Source organism: Lissotriton vulgaris, chromosome 5 (genome assembly GCF_964263255.1).
Source record: "Lissotriton vulgaris chromosome 5, aLisVul1.2, whole genome shotgun sequence".
Classification (NCBI taxonomy): domain Eukaryota; kingdom Metazoa; phylum Chordata; class Amphibia; order Caudata; family Salamandridae; genus Lissotriton; species Lissotriton vulgaris.
This window is the reverse complement of record NC_141693.1, coordinates 1,562,413,606-1,562,434,748: the sequence shown is the minus strand read 5'-3', so window position 1 is coordinate 1,562,434,748 and position 21,143 is coordinate 1,562,413,606. Positions and strand designations below refer to the sequence as shown.

At 47.9% G+C, this 21,143-nt stretch overlaps 1 protein-coding gene across 2 annotated transcripts in view; it reads right to left on the bottom strand.

Annotated features, from left to right (window-relative positions):
- The window catches only part of LOC147715161 (immunoglobulin superfamily member 1-like), a 235,359-nt gene that overhangs the window by 154,591 nt on the left and 59,625 nt on the right, over window positions 1–21,143 (bottom strand). For both annotated transcript variants that reach the window (XM_086923635.1, XM_086923634.1), the window contains exons 2-3: window positions 18,868–18,908; window positions 18,568–18,708 (exon numbers count right to left, since the gene is read on the bottom strand). In XM_086923635.1, coding sequence (XP_086779761.1) covers window positions 18,568–18,708; window positions 18,868–18,895 — 169 coding nt within the window. In that variant the 5' untranslated portion in view covers window positions 18,896–18,908. The remainder of the gene's footprint in view (window positions 1–18,567; window positions 18,709–18,867; window positions 18,909–21,143) is intronic.

Genomic DNA, 21,143 nt, shown 5'->3' with positions numbered 1-21,143 from the left:
GTCAAAAAGTCTTCACCCCTGATTTGGACTGGACAATGATACTCGGGCACCACCTCCTCGCCTCTGTACCTATGAAAGAAGGTGCACACAATTACTTCTGTGTCCAAATCAATGGCTACACCTTATCCCCCTAGCCACACTCCACCATACACTGATAAGACCCCTCCTTACTTGTGTAATATACAGGATGAGCCTCGGGAGGTCTTTGGCAGCAGGAAGATGAATATTTCACTGATGTGGATGCATCCAATTCCAATTGAGGGAAGGAAAATTAAGGGAAATTCACTCGAGGAAGCTGACTACAAAAACGGGACTCCTAAGGGGAAAAAGCCATAATACTCGGCATAAAAAACCCCCGCTATGTCCTTCCGAGTGATTTTTAATCTTTTCGAGCCAGAAGGGGGATAGCGCAAACAAACGTTTCCCTCTTCCGGGATCTGCAGCTCCTCTGTCGTCCCAGCGCGACTGAAAGCGCCCAAGCGGCACACAACGAGGCGGACAGCCTCACAAAACGCGGAAGTAGAGGAGGCTGCTTGGAATCCACGCAGCTAACACGCCAGCCGGCGTCCTTCGGATTTATTACTGAATGTCCTTCCGAAGAGCTGGTATCTGAGGAAACTGGAGCCCCAGCAATCCTCGAATACTAAAATAAACACAGCAGCTCAATTCCAAAAACGAAGGAACAGTGGGCAGGTAAGGGAGGAGGGGGGGGGGAGGACAAATGGGATACAAAAACTTCTCCTAACTGCACTAGCTACAAGGGACAAAAAACGGAATAACCAGGGAAAGGAAAGGGCAATACCTGAGCAAAAACTAAAGTAAAAAGGGAATCCAAAAGTAAAGGAACACGAGCCCGTGAACCAATATCTCTCACAACGTAGAATCCACAACACAGCACCTGGAACCCAAACTAAAAGATACCAAGCACTGAAAGGAAGAAGGGGCGGTTCCTTTATCCCCCTGAGGCCGATCATGTGATGGTGAAGTATGGCCACAGAGGACAGACTAGCCCTAAATCCTAACAGTATCTCCCCCCAAAGGTCCTCCCCACCGGACGGGGTTTAGAGGGATGCTGTCTATGGAACAAACGGACCAACCGTGGTGCATGCACACTACCTGCTGGTTCCCATGTCCTCTCTTCAGGTGTATACCCCTTCCAATCCACGAGGTAGAAAAGACGTCCTCTCCTCCGCCTAGAATCCATAATAGCCTGAACCTCAAACTCCTCTTCCCCATCGATTAACAAGGGAGGAGGTGGTGGCAGAATCTGGGTGGTTGGTACATAGGGCTTCAAGAGGGATGTATGAAACACCGGATGGACTTTGTATTCGTCAGGCAAAACAAGCTTCATGGCCACAGGATTAATCACCTGCGTGATAGCAAATGGTCCCACAAACCGAGGCTGCAATTTACGAGACCCCTGCAACCTAAGGTTGCGCGAAGATAGCCACACCTTATCACCCACCTGATAGGATGGAGCGGGGACTCTATGTTTATCTGCCTGAGCCTTCATGGTGACTTTAGTTGCCTGTAACTGTTCACGAGCCCTGTCCCATATTCCTCCCAAGGACCTACAAATATCGTCTATGGCTGGCACACGCCCAGTAGGCTGAATGGCTAAAGCCCGAGGATGATAACCCATTGAACAAAAGAAGGGAGTCATACCCACTGCGGAATGCAGACTATTATTGTAGGCAAACTCCGCAATGGGAAGAGCCACCATCCAATCACAAGATAATGACGCAACAAGACACCTCAAATACTGCTCCATGGTCTGGTTCGTCCGTTCAGTCTGACCATCTGACTGTGGGTGGTACGCTGATGACAATCGCACATCTATCTTCAGCACAGAACACAGTTCCGTCCAGAAGTGAGACACAAATTGTGCTCCCCTGTCAGACACAATCGCAGATGGTAACCCATGGATCCTGACTATAGATGACATAAACACCAAAGCCATTTCCCTGGCAGTAGGAACCTTAAGCAACGGAATGAAGTGTGCCATTTTTGTGAACAGATCTACTACCACCAAGATGGCGGTATGTCCCAACACAGGAGGTAAATCCGTCACAAAATCCATGCTAATGGTATGCCAAGGAGCAGGAGGGACCTCTAAGGGCTGTAACAGGCCCGACGGCATGCAATGGGTAGGTTTGCTAGTGGCACAAATGGGACAAGCAGCCACATAACACTGTATATCCTTAAGCAATGAATCCCACCAAAACCACCGCAAACACATCTCCCTGGTCTTTTGTATTCCTGGATGTGCTACAAGCGAGGAGGAATGACACCACTCTAAGACCATCTTTCTCAAGGCAGGAGGGACAAACAAACGGTCCCCATGGTACAACAGCCCATCCTGCATCAAAACCTGGGGCAATGTCATCCAAGGGGTTAGATCTATCTGTCGTAATTGCCCCTTGAGAAACGAGGGAAAATCCGCTGTATGTGCCACCCCTACAATCTTCTCCTCACAGATCATAGGTCTATCTTCTTTCACACGTCCCTCCTCCTTCCCCTCCACATGTATCCTAGACAAGGCATCAGACTTTATCTGCTGAGCGGCGGGGCGGTAAGTAATGACAAAGTCATACTCGTTAAAAAACAAGACCCACCGCATCTGGCGAGGTGTTAACGCCCGAGCAGACCGAAAGAATTCGAGATTCTTATGATCAGTATATATCGTGACCGTGTGTCGAGCACCCCATAAATAATGACGCCACTCCTCAAATGACAATTTAACCGCCAACAGTTCCCTCTCTGCCACTGTGTAATTACGCTCCGCAGGCAACAGGGTCTTAGAGAAAAAGGCAATGGGGTGCATCTGGCCAGTTTCGACATCCCTTTGGGACAACACCCCTCCCACTGCACACAATGAAGCATCCGTTTCCACATAAAATGGTAAGGCGGTATCGGGATGCACCAAAACAGGAGCAGATGTAAAAGAACGCAACAGAAGTTGAAAGGCATCCTGGACTTCAGGGGACCAGACAAAAGGAACCCCCTTTCTTAGTAATCGGGTCAAGGGGGACACTACATCAGAGAAGTGGGAGATAAAACGCCGATAGAAATTGGCGAACCCCAGAAGGGCCTGGATCTGCTTAACGGTAGATGGTATGGGCCAGGTAATGATAGCCTCTATCTTTCTAGGGTCCATGCGAATGCCCTCAGCAGTGATGACAAATCCTAGGAATTCTACCTTCTGTGTGTCAAACTGGCATTTCTCCAACTTGGCATACAGATGATGTTCCTGTAGCTTCTGTAACACCTGGGATACATGTCCATGGTGATCTGCCACTGTCTCCGAGAAAATCAAGATGTCGTCCAAATAGACGATGACGCTTCTATCTAGATATTCCCGGAGCACCTCGTTAATGAAGTATTGGAACGCCGCCGGCGCGTTACACAGGCCAAACGGCATCACACAATACTCGAATAGGCCAAATTTGGTCTTAAACGCCGTCTTCCATTCATCCCCGGGTCGGACTCGAATAAGATGGTATGCACCCCGCAAATCCAGTTTGGTAAAGATGGTTGCTTTGCGGAGCTGGTCCAACAACACAGGGATGAGAGGAAGAGGGTACCTATTCTTCACAGTGGCCTTATTAAGAGACCTATAGTCCACACACGCCCTCAACGTCCCTTCCTTCTTCGGAATGAAAAAGATCGCCGAGGACACAGGCGAACAAGAGGGACGAATGAACCCCATCCCCAACATCTCCTCTAGGTACTCTTTCAAATGTAATTCTTCGGGTTCAGAAAGCGCGTATATGCGACATGAAGGCAAAGGGACGCCAGGTATCAAATCGATTTTACAATCAAAAGATCTATGTGGAGGGAGGCCCTGTGCCTTAACCTCATCAAAAACACCCCGAAAGGCGGAATACTGAGTGGGAACCGATAACACCTCCATCCCAGCACAAGACAAGGGATGTACCTGTTCGATAGCCTCCCTGTAGCAATGTGCAAGGCAATGCTTGGAATCCAAAGTCACCAAACGCTGCACCCAGTCAATCTTAGGGTTATGTTCCTGAAGCCAAGGAACTCCTAACACTAACCCAAAAGAGGGGGCGTCAATAAGGTCAAAGACCACCGACTCTGAGTGCCCGTTTTCACACAACAGTGTCACCGGTTCTGTCTGGCGTGTAATGGACCCCGAGGTCAGTTCCGTCCCATCGATGGCTCTCACAGGTTCTGGTTGTCTCTTGTATTGACATGGAATGTCTAGTTTTTTCGCTAGGGAGATGTCGATAAAATTCCCAGTCGCCCCGGAGTCCAACAAAACAGACACTGGAACACGCCTGCTCCCTGACATCAAGAGTTGGGCCGGAATAATGAAATGTCTTGGCACCTGATCGATCACACCCAGCACCTGATAGGTCCCCCCTACTCCACTGTTGTTAGCCTGACTATGATCCACCTGTACACATGCCACCTTTTTATGGAATGCTTGTCCGGAGGGTTTGACAGTACACTCTCGGGCAAAGTGCCCCCCTTGTCCGCAATACAAACATAAGTTCAATTCCCTCCTCCTTCTTTTCTCTTCCGTTGTTAATGGGCCTCTCACCCCTCCTATCTCCATGGGTTCTGGAGCCGGCTTATTATCCCCAGCAGATCTTATTTCTGGTTTCATATAACTCCTCCAGGGTCCCTGAACCCGACTACGATCACCCCGCCTCTCAATCAACCTGTGGTTTAACTTCACCACCAGATCTATAAAGGCAGCACAGTCGTCCGGAGGATCAACCACCTGAGATACCACATCTTTTAGTTCATCACATAACCCCTGGTAAAACAAGGAGGTTCTCTTATCGATGGGCCAATGCGTTTCTGACACTAACCTATTGAATGTTGACACATAGGTTAGCAAATCCTGTTTGCCCTGTCTTAGCTTGAGGAGCTCCGCATCACTCGCCTGCATGAAGGCGTGCTTAGCAAAGAGGCCCCTCATTAAGTCTTTAAAGGTCCGATAGTCATGCAAAACCGGAGCATCATTTTCCACAAGTGGGATAGCCCACTGTGCCGCAGTGCCAGCCAGATACGATATTGTAAACGCCACCTTAGCCGTGTCATCCGGAAAAGCAGTCGGCCTGCACATAAAGTGCAGTTGACATTGTGACATAAAGGTCCCGTATTTGTTACTGTCTCCCATGAACCTCTCAGGGGCAGCTAATGGAACAGGAACAGGTGTAGTAACAGTAACTGCTACAGGGGCCCCCCCTTCTGCTCTCTGACCCGTCCCGCCTCCATACTGAAAGGTAGCTGGTAGGATGATGGGAGTCTGCGTCCTATCTCTCTGCTGTTCCCTGGCCTTCACAGCCCCCAGTTCCTGTCTAAGTCCCAGGTTTTCCTGTTGTAAGTCCTGTACCTGGGCCTGGAGGGCCGCCACCGCCCCCACTATGTCCTGTATTGTAGGCGTTCGGTCTGCTCCCCCCACAGCTCCCCCTTCTTCATCCATACCTCGTCCGGGCAGTGTATGTTAACGTGGGCTTGGTATTCTGTTGGATTCCACAGGCCCAGACACTGCAGGAACGAGGTATGCCCAAATCCACTACCCTGACTCAAAGGCCCCCCATGAGATAGACAAACATGAGAGGACACCCGAGCCCAGGGCAGGGGACAGGAAATCAAAATGAATGGGACGTCAAAAAGTCTTCACCCCTGATTTGGACTGGACAATGATACTCGGGCACCACCTCCTCGCCTCTGTACCTATGAAAGAAGGTGCACACAATTACTTCTGTGTCCAAATCAATGGCTACACCTTATCCCCCTAGCCACACTCCACCATACACTGATAAGACCCCTCCTTACTTGTGTAATATACAGGATGAGCCTCGGGAGGTCTTTGGCAGCAGGAAGATGAATATTTCACTGATGTGGATGCATCCAATTCCAATTGAGGGAAGGAAAATTAAGGGAAATTCACTCGAGGAAGCTGACTACAAAAACGGGACTCCTAAGGGGAAAAAGCCATAATACTCGGCATAAAAAACCCCCGCTATGTCCTTCCGAGTGATTTTTAATCTTTTCGAGCCAGAAGGGGGATAGCGCAAACAAACGTTTCCCTCTTCCGGGATCTGCAGCTCCTCTGTCGTCCCAGCGCGACTGAAAGCGCCCAAGCGGCACACAACGAGGCGGACAGCCTCACAAAACGCGGAAGTAGAGGAGGCTGCTTGGAATCCACGCAGCTAACACGCCAGCCGGCGTCCTTCGGATTTATTACTGAATGTCCTTCCGAAGAGCTGGTATCTGAGGAAACTGGAGCCCCAGCAATCCTCGAATACTAAAATAAACACAGCAGCTCAATTCCAAAAACGAAGGAACAGTGGGCAGGTAAGGGAGGAGGGGGGGGGGAGGACAAATGGGATACAAAAACTTCTCCTAACTGCACTAGCTACAAGGGACAAAAAACGGAATAACCAGGGAAAGGAAAGGGCAATACCTGAGCAAAAACTAAAGTAAAAAGGGAATCCAAAAGTAAAGGAACACGAGCCCGTGAACCAATATCTCTCACAACGTAGAATCCACAACACAGCACCTGGAACCCAAACTAAAAGATACCAAGCACTGAAAGGAAGAAGGGGCGGTTCCTTTATCCCCCTGAGGCCGATCATGTGATGGTGAAGTATGGCCACAGAGGACAGACTAGCCCTAAATCCTAACACACACAGGGGACTTTGCTCTCCTTCCTCCAGTATTTCTGTTACCAACATATTCCTTAGAAATGTCAGTAATCCACATCTCTTGTATTGGGGTTGCAGTCCTCACCTCCACTGGCCTTTCCAGGCTATGGGCTTCCAAAATGGAACCTACCTTATTTGATCTATTACAATTTCTGACATAGCTCTATTTTTTTCCTAGAGACTACTAAACACATCTCTACACCTGGGATTGATGCCATAATCTTAATACCTTTAATGAAAAAATGCAAAATGAAGGAGGATGAAAGTGAAACGCACAAACTCTTTTTTAAAGCCCGTCATTACGCACTACTGCTGTTTCCAAGTGCTGTAAATTACAGGTGTTAATAATACCCAATTTATGGTACTCCATTTTCGACCTTCAGAAGAATGGGAGGCTGGGTCAAACTCCCAACGATTCAAACTCACATCTTGTCAGTCACTACATGCTTCAGCAGCAAACGTTCAACTCACTCAACTCTGTCGCTCCCTTGAGAAGGCCTGGAAAAAAGACCCAACCACCAGCACCAAGGACGCCTTCAAAAACGCCACCCGCATACACCACCAACTGATCCAGAATGCCAAGAAAGCCGCTTTCAAGGACCGACTAGATAACAACGCCCACAACAGCAAGGAATTATTCAACATCGTCAAGGAATTTACCAACCCCACAGCCAACTCCAACGACATCACCCCCTCTCAAGCCCTCTGCGACTCCCTAGCCTCATTCTTCCACAACAAAATTGCAGACATCCACAACAGCTTCGACAACCAACCCAAAGACCAACCCACCCATCCCCCTGCAGGACCCCCACCCCCCTTGAACACCCTCAATGACTGGAAGCCATTCTCCACTGAGGACACCATCCGTCTGATGAACCCTATCCACTCAGGATCCCCCACAGACCCATGCCCTCACCACATCTTTAACAAAGCAGACTCCATCATAGCACCGCACCTCCGAGACGTCATCAACTGCTCCCTCAACTCCGCAACCTTTCCGGAAAGCTGGAAACATGCCGAACTCAGCGCCCTCCTGAAGAAACCCACAGCTGACCCCACCGAACTCAAAAACTACCGCCCCATCTCACTCCTTCCATTCCCGGCCAAAGTCATTGAGAAAGCGGTCAACAACCAGCTCGCCGCCTTCATCGAAACCAACAAATCCCTCGACTCCTCACAATCCGGCTTCCGAGCCAAGCACAGCACTGAAACCGCCCTCATCGCAGCAACAGACGACATTCGAACTCTACTGGACAATGGAGACACAGTCGCCCTCATCCTCCTTGACCTCTCCGCAGCCTTCGACACGGTCTGTCATAGCACCCTTTTGCAATGCCTCAGTAACGTCGGAATCCAAGGTAAAGCACTGGAATGGATCACCTCGTTCCTCACCGGAAGAACCCAAAGAGTCCGCCTTCCACCATTCAAGTCAGAGGCCACTGAAGTCATCTGCGGTGTACCACAAGGATCTTCACTCAGCTCCACCCTCTTCAACGTATACATGAGCCCCCTCGCGGTCATCGCACGCCAACACAACCTCAACATCATCTCCTACGCCGATGACACTCAACTGATCCTATCTCTCACCAGAGACCCGAACACTGCCAAAACAAACCTGCATGAAGGAATGAAAGAAGTAGCCGACTGGATGAAGCACAGCCGCCTGAAACTGAACTCAGACAAAACAGAAGTCCTCATCCTAGGCACCTCCCCCTCCGCCTGGGATGACTCTTGGTGGCCAGAGGCCCTTGGAAAAGCACCCATCCCGACGGACCACGCACGGAACCTGGGCGTCATCCTGGATTCCTCACTTTCAATGAACAGACAAGTCAACGCCGTTTCTTCATCTTGCTTCAACATTCTTCGCATGCTCAAAAAAACATTTCGTTGGATCCCCACCGAAACTAGGAAAACGGTCACCCACGCCCTGGTCACGAGCCGACTGGACTACGGAAACACCCTCTACGCCGGTACTACCGCTAAACTCCAGAAAAAACTCCAACGCATCCAGAACGCTTCAGCCAGGCTCATATTAGACATCCCGCGTAAAGAACATATCTCTGGTCACCTGAAAAACCTCCACTGGCTCCCCGTCAATAAGAGGATTACTTTCCGGCTCTTAACCCACGCACACAAAGCACTCTACGAAATCGGACCTGAATGCCTCAACACAAGACTGTCCTTCTACACCCCCTCCCGCCAGCTACGATCCTCCAACCAAGCCCTTGCCACTGTACCTCGCATCAACAAAACCACCATGGGAGGTAGATCCTTCTCCTACCTGGCAGCTAAAACCTGGAACTCACTTCCCACTCACCTTCGCCTTACTCAGAACCACCTAGCATGCAGAAAGCAACTTAAAACGTGGATATTTGACAAGTAATTCCCCACCCCTCTTCAAGCGCCTTGAGACCCTCTGGGTATGTAGCGCGCTATATAAATTTATTGACTTGACTTGACTTGACTCCGCAATACTGCAGGCTCTGGTGATGGTGTTCAGTAGATAGCAGTCAGCTCAGTGGATTAAGAAGCCACTTTAGATTCCTGCATGTAACCTGGAGAACACAGGCTGCAAAACAGGTTAGTCTATTCATCCTTTAATTATTTGCTGGGCGACTATTGAGAGTGACTACTAGGAGTAAATACACCTGTTATGGAAACTGCTAAGAGTCACTACAATTTATTGTGTGTTCTATCTAAATGTCAAGAACTGTGTTCAGGCTGAGCATCTGCCTGCTTTATTCACTCACTCACTGTAGGAAAGTAGGATCTGCTTTCATGGTTACCCCCACTTTTTGCTGGTGTAATACTGTTTTTCTGACTAGACTGGGATCTTGCTAATCAGAACCCCAATCACTGTGCTTCCTCCCTTAATTGGCTATGGTGAGTACCTTGGTACATTTCTAATTGGTTAGCTGGCATACTCTAGTAAGTACCTAGTATATGGTACTAAGGTATCTAGGCCTAGGTACCCCATGGGTTCCCCATGGGCTGCAGCATGTATTATGCGACCCACAAGGTACATTCCAAACTCGTACTATGGGCCTGCCATTGCAGCCTGTGTGAGTTGATGCTTGACCTTGTTAGGTTTGAAATTCCCCTCTCAAATAATGCACCTGCCTAGGCTATATTAGATTAGCAATATGTGGCTAAATAGATGCCATTTGTGTTCACGTTATGCAACCTGCCGAGTTATCCAAGTAAATGTAAGCTTTTGTCAGCCCGTGTGACTCTATTTTGAATTTCGTAACTTGTATTAGACTGTCTGGACTGCGCTCGTAATAGGCGTTAGTATTCAGAATTTGCTCCCTCAGAAGAACACTGTTCATCCTTATTATTTTCTCTGTCGTTCAAGGTTGCTACCCAACTTGCTAACAAGCATTTATTCTGCTTCTGCATACCATTCTCAATGTGTAACTCTGCTCCCACCTTAGGAGACGCTGAGACCCGGCACAGTGGCCTTGGACCACTCATAGAATGTACACCTCTGGCTGGTGTTCACTCATCTCTGTGCCTCCTTTGTCTATGCCCGGCTTAGGACGGTAGTTTTCCACTAGAGGTGTGGCCAAAGCCTCTAAAAGGGGTTTATCATGTATTAGCAAATGTTGGGGAGCCAGTCCCCTCAACAGATATCTTAGGGTGAAGGTCTGTTAGGACTCCTCTGCAGAGTATATGCTGAATAAGCATAAGTTTGTATTCTCTACTGGCTGAACGACTCTTAATTTTAGGAAGGCATAGCAGGTGGTTGTAAGTAACCCGCATGGCCCTAGAGGACCCCGTCCTTCAACCTCTCATGAAAGATATATGTATTTATTTATAAAGATTTATATAGCGCAAACATGATCCCGAGGGATATAAGAGTGCTTTACAATTGAGGGATAGAATGTAACAGTTGCATTACATGTGTCACATAGAATACCAAACAGAACACATATCAAGTAGGACTCACAGAACAAGAATGGTTACAAATACAAAGGGTTTACAAAGAATAATATAAAAACTGGTACATAGTGAAATAGGAGGGGAGAAAATTATTCAAACCAACAACAATAGCATCCAGAGCAGGGCTTTAAGATATAAGCTCAATGCATTAGAGCAGGCGATCCTTCACCCTATTAAGGTAAGAACTTGTTCATACTGAATCTTTTTACTTCCAGTTTGAAAGCAGCCTTGGAGGATTTTCTACGTATTTCCGGTAGAGAGAGTTTCAGATCTTTGGTGCAGAGCAGGAGAAAGCTCAGTGACACATTCTCTTATGCGAAAGATCTGAGGTTTCAGGAGGAGAGAGCTAGCACTCCTAGAAGGTCTCCCCCTCCAGATAGTTCCAGCTTTAGCACTAGTTAACAAGGGTTTTTGAAATGGAGTTGTTTGTGGGATAGGCAGGCAATCTTTAGCTGAATTCTTGCTTCGTAGGGCAGCCAATTTAGGGATTTTAAGACTGGGAAGATGTGCGCATTTCTTTTGGTACCCGTAACCAATCTGACCGCTGCGTTCAGTGAGGCCCTTAGTGGGGCCAAGGTATATTTTGGGAGGCCACAGAGCATAGCATTGCCATAGTCTAGCCTTGGCAAAACAAGCACTTGGACCACTTGCTTGAAGACAGCTTGTGGGATGAAAGGTTTGAGATTCCTGAGTATCCTTATCAGGTGGTTAGCTCCCTTGCACACATTGCTGATATGAGTCTTCATTTTTAAGTGCTTGTACAGGGTGGTTCGGAGAGAATTAGCTGAGTCAATAATGAGGGGGGAGCAGTTGAAGGTGGTGAGGTCCAGAGGTCTAATTTAGGCTTGTGATTCGGAGGAGAAATGAGAAGGATTTCTGTTTTAGAGGTGTTGAGCAGGAGGTGGTTCTCAGTTAACCAGTTTTGAGTAGTCAGTAGGGCAGTTTTGAGTGAAATTATGTTATCTGGGGAGGAGATTTTCAAATAAAGTTGGATGTCATCCACATACGTATGGAAGAGAACGTCCATGGAATTTAGTGCAATAGCTAATTGTTCCAAGAACAAGTTGAAGAGTATGGGTGATAGGGCAGACCCTTGGGGGACCCCCATGGATACTGGTGATGGCTGGGAGAGAGAGTGGTCACCTTCACTCTTTGGGATCACGTGATGGAGGAAAGACGAGAACCATTGAAACACAGAACCAGACAGGCCCATCCTGTGCTCCAGAATGAATAGGAGGTTGTCATGATTAACAGTGTCAAATGCAGGGGAAAGGTCAAGGAGGATAAGGAGGCATGATTCATTTTGGTGAAGCATTTTTAAAATGTCATCCATAACATGAGTGAGAGCCGATTCGGTGCTGTGCCCACTACGAAAGCCAGATTGATGTTGGTCGAGGAGATGGAAATTTTCAATCTGAGCACAGAGTTGCAATTGGATGCATTGTTCAAGCAGTTTGGCTAGTGTGGGGATGTTAGAGATAGGGCGGAAGTTATTAAGGTCAGCGCTGTCTGCAGTAGTTTTTTTTTAATATAGGTGTTACCTGAGCTGCTTTGAGGCACTCCAGGATTGTGCCTTGTGACAGAGACGCTTTGACAATCTTTGTCCTAATGGGAGAGACAACATCCTTGATTTCTTTGAAGATGAAGGTGGCAACGGGTCACTGAAGTGATTAGATGGGTTGATACTCTGAAGAACCTTTTTAATGTCTCTTTCACTGACGGGGGTAAAGGTGTCCCAGATGGCATTGTTCTTGATGACCAGGTTCATCGGTTCGATCTTGTCTAATAGGGCCAGGTGGACGCAAACCCATTGGAGAGCAGTATATAAGATTCCTTATTCCTAACATCACTGCACCTAAAACCTCTAAGTTACCCCTCTAGTAAGCCTTTCAGCCCTAAAGTAAGGGTGCTCGGTTCTAAGTGTGAGGGTGCCACTGCATGAGCTTCCAGAACCGGATAGCAAGCTGTGGCTGCCGCCGACCTGAGACACGATTCTGCCCGCCTGCTGCTGAGCCAACCTCGAGCTGAGAAAGGCAGAACAATAGGTATCCTTTCACAGGGAGGTGTGCCCAGCTCCCAGACAGAGTTTAGTGTATTGATACAGGGTGGGAGCGCTTGCCAGCACCACTCAGACTGCTTGAGGAGCACATTTGGTCCCCTCCTTGCATACCCCAGCTCAAACCAGTTCAGGGAGCCGTTGGCTCCCAGCTCTGGCGTGAAACTGGACATAGGACAAGGGAATATCTGCCCCATTGTCAATTACCTCCTCTGGGAGGGACCCTTGAATCATCCCAACTCTTTCCTTAGGTACTTAAGGGCTTACCTGAGGGTGGGTCCCTAGTTTCATCATAGGATTTGATTCAGATCAAACTCAGCATCCTCTTCAACCGTCTGGAGATCCTCACTGTGTCGTGCAGACCGCGTTGGACTGACCGCATCAGACTTCGCCTTGAAACCCAGAGTGTAACCAGGAAGACTCCGTCTACTCCTGAACTCTTTGTTCTGCAAGCCTGCTCCATACAGGTCCTTTCCAAGTCCTGTGGACATCCAAAGACACCTGAATAGTGGCGGTTTCTCGTGCTGGGCGGAGGGGCTGCGCCCTTCTAGTTGCTGGCATTATGTATGGTAATTCTAAGAAACAATCACCATCCATTTTTTATGATTAAAATAGGCATATATTATTTATTACCTTAGCTTGCCTCGTCCGTTCCTTGAAATGAAAGTGCCTCACCCGGCAGCGCCTTGAGACCCTCCCGGGTGAGTAGCGCGCTATATAAATGCCGTGATTGATTGATTGATTGATTGAAAGTCAGGCAGCGAGGCAGATTTAATCAGGCACATTCACTTTTGCGCATGTGCCAGTTTGTATCGTGGCTGGGCAGGTGGTGTATTTCACGTAGTTTACGGGCTGACATGCTATCAGCCCGGGTCTGCAATACTTGGGGACAGCCCAGTTCTGACGCAATGCAACATCGTATTTTTAAAGCAGCCCCGGGCATGTACAGAATCAGCTCTGTACTCCTGGGGCTGCTTGTCAATTGCGAACCTGCCTCTCACCAACCAGTCCCTTTCCCAAGAAGTCACAGCGTGACAAGTTGGGAAAGGGAGGTGTTTCACTACAGCCATTGTTCCCTCTGTGCATGAGCTGACGGCACAAAGTTTTCGTGCATTGTGGCTGAAGCAGCGCGCACGTCGACTTATTCTCTGGCTGCAATAAAATACTTGCTAAAGTAAAGGCTTTAAAGTGACTTGAGGTGATTTTTTTACAGATAGGGTCAGTGTAAGTTTGTTTTATATAGCGCGAACTCGATCCGTTCATTCAATTCAGGTAGGGGCTGAATACGTGATTTTGCTAAGAATCTCAGGATGTTGAGCCTATGCTGCGACGGGAACCTCGTTCGGCTCTAATCACCACATCCGATTCCTTTCTCCTGCTTGGGGTTTGAGCTGATCTGTATCTGTAACATTCACCAATCAGCAATTTGTTTGTGGTGTGCAAATTGGGCCTTTTAGAGGTGTCTGCAGCCCAGTGACTGCACATAAAATAAGGGCTATAAATGCACAGATCAAACTGAGGACGTTAGGCAATTTGTTTGCCCTTTTATGTTACCACAGGAAATAAGTGGCTTCTTCGTATGGCAAATGGATTGACTAAAAGTGAAATTGAGAGGCTAGTAGTTATGTGTAAAACCAATGTGGTGTGTGTCATCTCTCATTATCTACTAGCTACTTGGATGATAAGGCAAATACACACTAAATAATAATAGGTTCTGTCACTCTCCATGATTAATTAGATTTGATCATTTTTATTTTCTAACTTCTTGATGTGGCAGTAAAACGAAATATCCACTGTTTTTATGAAAGTGTGTTATTATTATTTTTGCTTTGTTGTATTATTGTTTTTATGGGTTATAACCAAAATAAAATACATTTGACTGACTGACAGATAATTTGCAGGTGGGTGGCAATAAGGCTGTCAAAAAAAGACCTCTAAGGAGAGAACTATCAATCTGGCAACGGAGGCCTTTTCCTCTTTTGCATTTCATCAGTTATCAAGCCCTGGCAAGGGGCATGTAACTGGTCCAGTGAGCATGAGATTTTATCTGTGTGTGTTCGATGACAAGGACCAGCTAGAGTATAGAGTCCTCAATACTTGAGAAGAAATGGGTTTTGCACATCTTCCCTTTATATAAAAGCACTTTAGAAGTAGCTAACCCTTCTCTGTATGTTCAATATCATACAAATCTCTCACTATTACAGTTTCAGACATTGGGTTTATTGAGAGTAGCCTCTGTTTGTAAAGGGATTTCAGTGATGACAAGCAGCAGCACAAATAATGCAAATAATGTGCTGTTAAACGCAGCTTTTGGGTTTGCTTTTATTTTGAGAGACCACTGAAATGAATGGGAACGCTTCAATTGGAGTGGCCCCTAAATCAGCAGGGAAGTGCAAGCGCCCCTAAGCCTTAATATCAGAGGCATGACTGACCTGGCATTCAGAAGCACTAGGAGAGGACGTGTTAGGCCAGAGCTACAGATTTTGGAACCCAGGAACCAGGTTTGAGTCTCTGCATCAGCCCAATATCCTGTGATTCTGGAAAATAACTTAATCTCGGCGTACCTGAAAAACTCATTTGTGCAATGTGACTGATTAGGCACAATCCGGTCAAACTTTCTACTTCCATTGTTTGACCAATACTGCTTTGAAACATTTATCAAACCCTTTGCCTTTCATGACAAATCTGAAGCTGAATTGTGGGGAGACAGAAGTAATAGGATGAACTTGAAGAAGCAGTCCTCAATTCACTCACTTCCTGTAGCTGACTACAAATATCCCTTCTGCAGCAGATACTAGAAAGAATATGGTGAAATTTCCATTTCTATACATTTAAAAAAGTGTAGGATTAGGTTCAAAACACAGACACAGCCTTCTAAACAAATACTTTTTATTTCAATGCGTTCAGTTCACAGCAGTGGCAATGCCGGCAAATCATATCTGAAGCAGGTGCAGGTAATGCTTGCAAGCCGGCAATACATTGCCAGGTATTTTTTGTGCCTTCGATCATTCATTGTGTTAATAACCAACAGGCACGATCATTATGACCAAGCTTAGTCTTCACAAATTAGGCAATTATGCCACCTGCTTTCCTGCATGAAAAGACTGGTTGATTGAAGAGGTGCTAAGGAAATTCTCCAGTAGTTTTGCACCATTTATGACAAAATAATGGTGCTGAAAATGGCACCAAAATGCACCACTTTAAAAAATAAATTGGGGGAAGAACCCCCCATTACTATCAGGCTTGCTCGCTACGCTTGCAAAAATTAATTAATACGCTTGCGCCTCGCCACTTTCAAATGCCACCAGCTGCCACTGCACCTGAAGGAATCTCCCTTGGAGTGAAGGAGTCACTCCCCTGCATCCACAGGCACAGCAACACAGCTGACCGATTGCTGATTCTGGTCTCCAACTGGGTCAGTAACACAGGTGGTGATCCTACAGTTTCCTCGAGGCCTGCACTGTCTTCAAACCGAGTTTTCAGCTGGTATCCCTCATCGACACGACCGCCATTGCTAAGGCTGGACGACTCTTTTCACCAGAGATTTTTTGGCCCTGTTGAGAGTCTTCTTCAACTCCAGTGGGCTCCCCTGCTTGCTCGGGCCTACTCTGATTCACTTGCACATAGTGAGTCTCTTGGACCTTGCTGGTCCCGACACTGTACCTTTTGGTCCTCTTCCACGTGTTGCCGTTGCAAGGCCTGTTGGTGTCCCCGCTATACTCGGACCCACTGGATATCAACATATGACGTGGGACAGCTTGTACACCATTCCTGTCCTCAGCATCACCTGGTCCACGCAGCTGCCAAGACAAGGGCACCGTCAACTCTTCTGCAACAGCCGTCCATTGGTGGGCACTCGACTCCTGTGGCTTCTGGTCACTCCTGAGTGACATAGACTCTGTCCCTTCTGCTTGCAGGTACTACCCCTCTTGAATCCACGTTTGTGTTCCACGGACTCTTTCAGCTTCTACGCCAGCGGCATCTTGCTTGAAGTCCTCCATTGGTGTCTAAAGCGGTTCTGGATGTCCCTTCGCACCTATGCACCCGGCTTCCCTGGGGCAAGTAACCTGGTCTCCTGGGTATTCACGGGTAGGGGGAATCTCAAACCACCCATCTCCCACGTGGTGTCTTCCAAGTCCTCTGGGAAGGGTCCTTTTTCCTAAGAATTGCATCAGTGACTCCCCCATTGTTTATCCACTTAGCACACGGCCTCTGTGCGGTTCCTGAGTCCTTACCTCCTTGGTCCCCAAGCACTTCTTAGTCTTCTGGGTCCTCTCTCGACTTCAGTCGTTAGTCACATTCCACTATATTTGTATATGGTTTGGTTTCCCCATGAAGCCCACTGTATTTCTGTGCTATTTATTTGTCGTATTATCAAAGTATTGTGTGTATTGTAATTATATCTCTGGGTAGGAGATATTGCATTAGGTTAGTGAGTGACTGTAATAAATAACAATTATTATAACTTTACTTTGTGGTTCTTTTTCACTTAATTTGTACTATAAGAATAGATACTGATGAAACAAGCTGTGTTATACAGCTCCTAGACTAAGCCTGAAGGGAAACAGTCAAAACAACGTGGTCTAAACCACAAGTGTTTCGACTCTGCAATCTTAACCACGCTTGCCTTTACCACGCATTTGCTTTAACCATGCATGTGGTGGGGGTTCAGGGCTAGGGGGTTGGAGGTAGTTTTCAGGGCTGGGCGTGGGGCTAGTTTTTAGGGCTGGGGCTAGTTTTCAGGGCTGGGAGGGTGTGGCTAGTTTTCAGGGTTGGGCGTGGGGGAAGTTTTCAGGGCTGGGGGTTTAGAGGTAGTTTTCAGGGCTGGGGGGTCGGAGGAGTTTTTAGGGCTGGGGGAGTGTTGGGGTAGTTTTTTTAATTAGGGGTTAGGGTATTAGGCCTCAGGGGGAGTGGAATGGGTAGTCGGGATAGTTTTTAGGGCTTAGGTGGGGGTGGGCAGGTTTTTCGGCTGGGTCAGGTCTGGGCTGGGTCAGGTTAAGGGACAGGGTGTTAGGCATCAGGGCAGGGGGAGGGCACAGCGTGGGGGATGGGAGGGTGTAAGGGTATTTGCACCTCAGGGCAGGAGGGGGGGTGGGGAGCTTGCACACTAGGGCAGTGGGGAGGGGGGGTGGCGACCTTAGCCACATATACCCCTTTATCATTCATGCCTTTACCAAGAATATTTGTGGTAAAGGCATGCGTGGTAAAGAAATGCGTGGTTAAGACGCAGTAGGTACTAAGACCGCGTTGCTTAGGCATTCGGTGTTAGGGAATTTGTGGTTCCATCATCCAACCAAGCCTGAAGGCTGCTCTCCACAGCTACAACTTAGAGAGCTTTCTAAGGTTGTCGAAACCACTAAGAACATCATAAGGGTTGTCTGGGTTGGTGCAGGGTGCCACACTTGAAAAAGAGTGCACCATATACCAAGCCAGCCTTCTACACTCATCTTGTGATTTTTTACTGCTTGTGTTCCCACAGGATCCCACAGAAATCAGCATCTCACCGCTTTGAGGGTCTCAGGATCTTCTGGTTTTCTCTAAGTGACGGCACAGTTCACCAGGTTTTCTGCCCTGATGATGCAGAGTGTGGGAAGCAATGATAGCTTACATGTATACACAGTTGGCCGTCAGAATGGATCGGGATTTCACGCTTATTCACCACTATTCCAGCTCAACATATACTCACACCGTTGTTTGGTCTTGTGCCTGACTTCTTACTTCTGTTTGGATAAGTGGTGGTTTGATATTCGAGTGAATCTTATAAAAGACTGCTTGTTATCTAAGGGCTCTCAGTAGGGTCCTGAATGGCATAAGACATTTCCACCTAACCTTCTCCCATGATCCTCTTTCCCCATAGTATCAATTTAGTTTTGAAGCACTAACCTGCAGATGTCACGAGAAGATGGGCACTTAAATACACTGCAAGGGAGAGGTGAAACAGTGCAAGCCCCCTGCACCAGCTTCCAGGACTCCCTCTCGGTCGTAGAATCCATTCCCGACCACTGATGTCCAGGTCAGTCTGTCCTAAGTAAGCGAAGACATCATAAGAATGGGTAATCCAACAAAAGCTATGCTCTGTTTGCAAACACAGACGCACACACACTCCCACAGAAACACTCACCCTCCACATCCCTCACACATTCAGGTGCACAAACGATGCTGCACACGTTCACTGGTACTCACCCAAGAGACCCAGGTAGACTGGACTCATGCTGAGACATCACCTGAAGAAAGAGAGAAAAAAGTACCATGAAGCAGAAATCCGTGCTGAAAGGGAACTGGCTGCAGAGAAAGGCCAAATGCAAGAATTTTAGGGCGCAAAACTGAATTTCGAAATAGTCTAGATGAAGTGCTACATCTAAAAACCACTGGCCCTTTTTTCACGCAACCCAGCAAGACAAGTTGCTGCAGTGGACTGCGTGAAAGGGAGAGGGTAGGAATGTGCCATATTTACCATTATATGGATTATTCCTGTACTCTCCTTGCACTAGCGCACTCTGTGCGGCCTAGCGCCAATTCAGGCTCCCTTGTGTCACGTTGCAAGGGTGTCTGCATTACAGGCAGGGTTGTTTTGCACAGGAATTGGCAACTTCCTTCACAAAAGCAATCCTTTGAGGCAATTTCTTCTTTTGTGCTGCAGAATGCAGCACACTTCGAAAAAGGAAACGAGGAGAAATAAAGCTATTTGTCCTCGTGCACCCCTGGTGGGCGTACAATTGCGACGCGTTCCCAAGTCTTCCAGTGTTGATAAATCTGAGAATGCTTCAGAATGAACGGGTAGATGCATGGGAGCACTCATCCTCCACTCATGCAATGCCTCCGCTACACTGTAATGCAAGGCAGCAGCTTGCAGTGCCTTGCGTTACACCCAGGGTTGCCCCCCCGGCCCCCCCCCATTAGGGTGGTGGAGCGTCGCCCCCATGCTGCCAGTGCAGCAAAGGTGAACAAGCATTTACAATGCAATGGTCTCGGCATCATTAAAGGTAGAGCTATTGGCATTGCTCATGACATTTCTTTTTTTTTCTTTAAATCATAAATAAATGGCATTGTCATTTACATTGCCAATACACAGCACTCTGCACCTGCACTCACAGCTCTGTCTGCACTCAACAGCACACACCACTCTGCACCTGCACTCACAGCTCTGCACTCAACAGCACTCACCGCTCTGCACCTGCACTCACCGCTCTGCACCTGCACTCACCGCTCTGCACCTGCGCTCACAGCTCTGCACTCAACAGCACACACCACTCTGCACCTGCGCTCACAACTCTGCACTCAACAGCACACACCACTCTGCACCTGCGCTCACAACTCTGCACTCAACAGCACACACCACTCTGCACCTGCGCTCACAGCTCTGCACTCAACAGCACACACCACTCTGCACCTGCGCTCACAACTCTGCACTCAACAGCACACACCACTCTGCACCTGCGCTCACAGCTCTGCACTCAACAGCACACACCACTCTGCACGTGCGCTCACAGCTCTGCACTCAACAGCACACACCACTCTGCACCTGCGCTCACAGCTCTGCACTCAACAGCACACACCACTCTGCACCTGCGCTCACAGCTCTGCACTCAACAGCACACACCACGCTGCACACACCACTCTGCACACACTCACAGCTCTGCACTCAACAGCACACACCACTCTGCACCTGCACTCACAGCTCTGCACACACCACTCTGCACCTGCACTCACAGCTCTGCACACACCACTCTGCACACACCACTCTGCACACACCACTCTGCACACACCACTCTGCACACACTCACCACTCTGCACACACTCACAGCTCTGCACCTGCGCGCACTCACAGCTCTGCACCCTGCACTCACAGCTCTGAATTAACGCCTCGACCGACGAATGGGTTTGCTATAATTTTTAAAATCTTTTCTAAAACTATATTGATTATGCTTATATTTTGTAAACTGTTTTTAAATTTGTGGTCCTCAGTTGAGTACCAAAGCAAATAAAAAAACTTTGACTTTGACTTTGCGCGGAATGGCGCGTAATTACAGGACGTGGCGTAATGGCATCGTTTTGGAAACTCCATGTAACAAGCATACCACGAAATTCCCCAAATGACTGGTATTAGGAGCGCGTAATTTCAATTTAGCACAAGCCTAACATTTCACTTCTGTACTATTTGTTTTCCTCCTGGAAAGTATAGCGGCCAGATAGGTAACCCGCTTTCCCTTCCATGATCCACAGAACACGGGCCTGAGCCTGTTTCTCACGTGTACCAGTTGAGAGTATCCGTGCTTAATTTGTGCCGGCGGTTGCAGGTGGATGCACGGGAACACTTTTTGGGTGTCTCTTATTTTTCCTCATCAGACTGTATGTACCCAGAGCAAGAGAGAGAGAAGCAAAACACGGAGGACGAAGGATAGAAAACAGATAGGAGAACTGAGCCAAAAGAAAAATGCAGGAATGAAAGGGAACTTGCA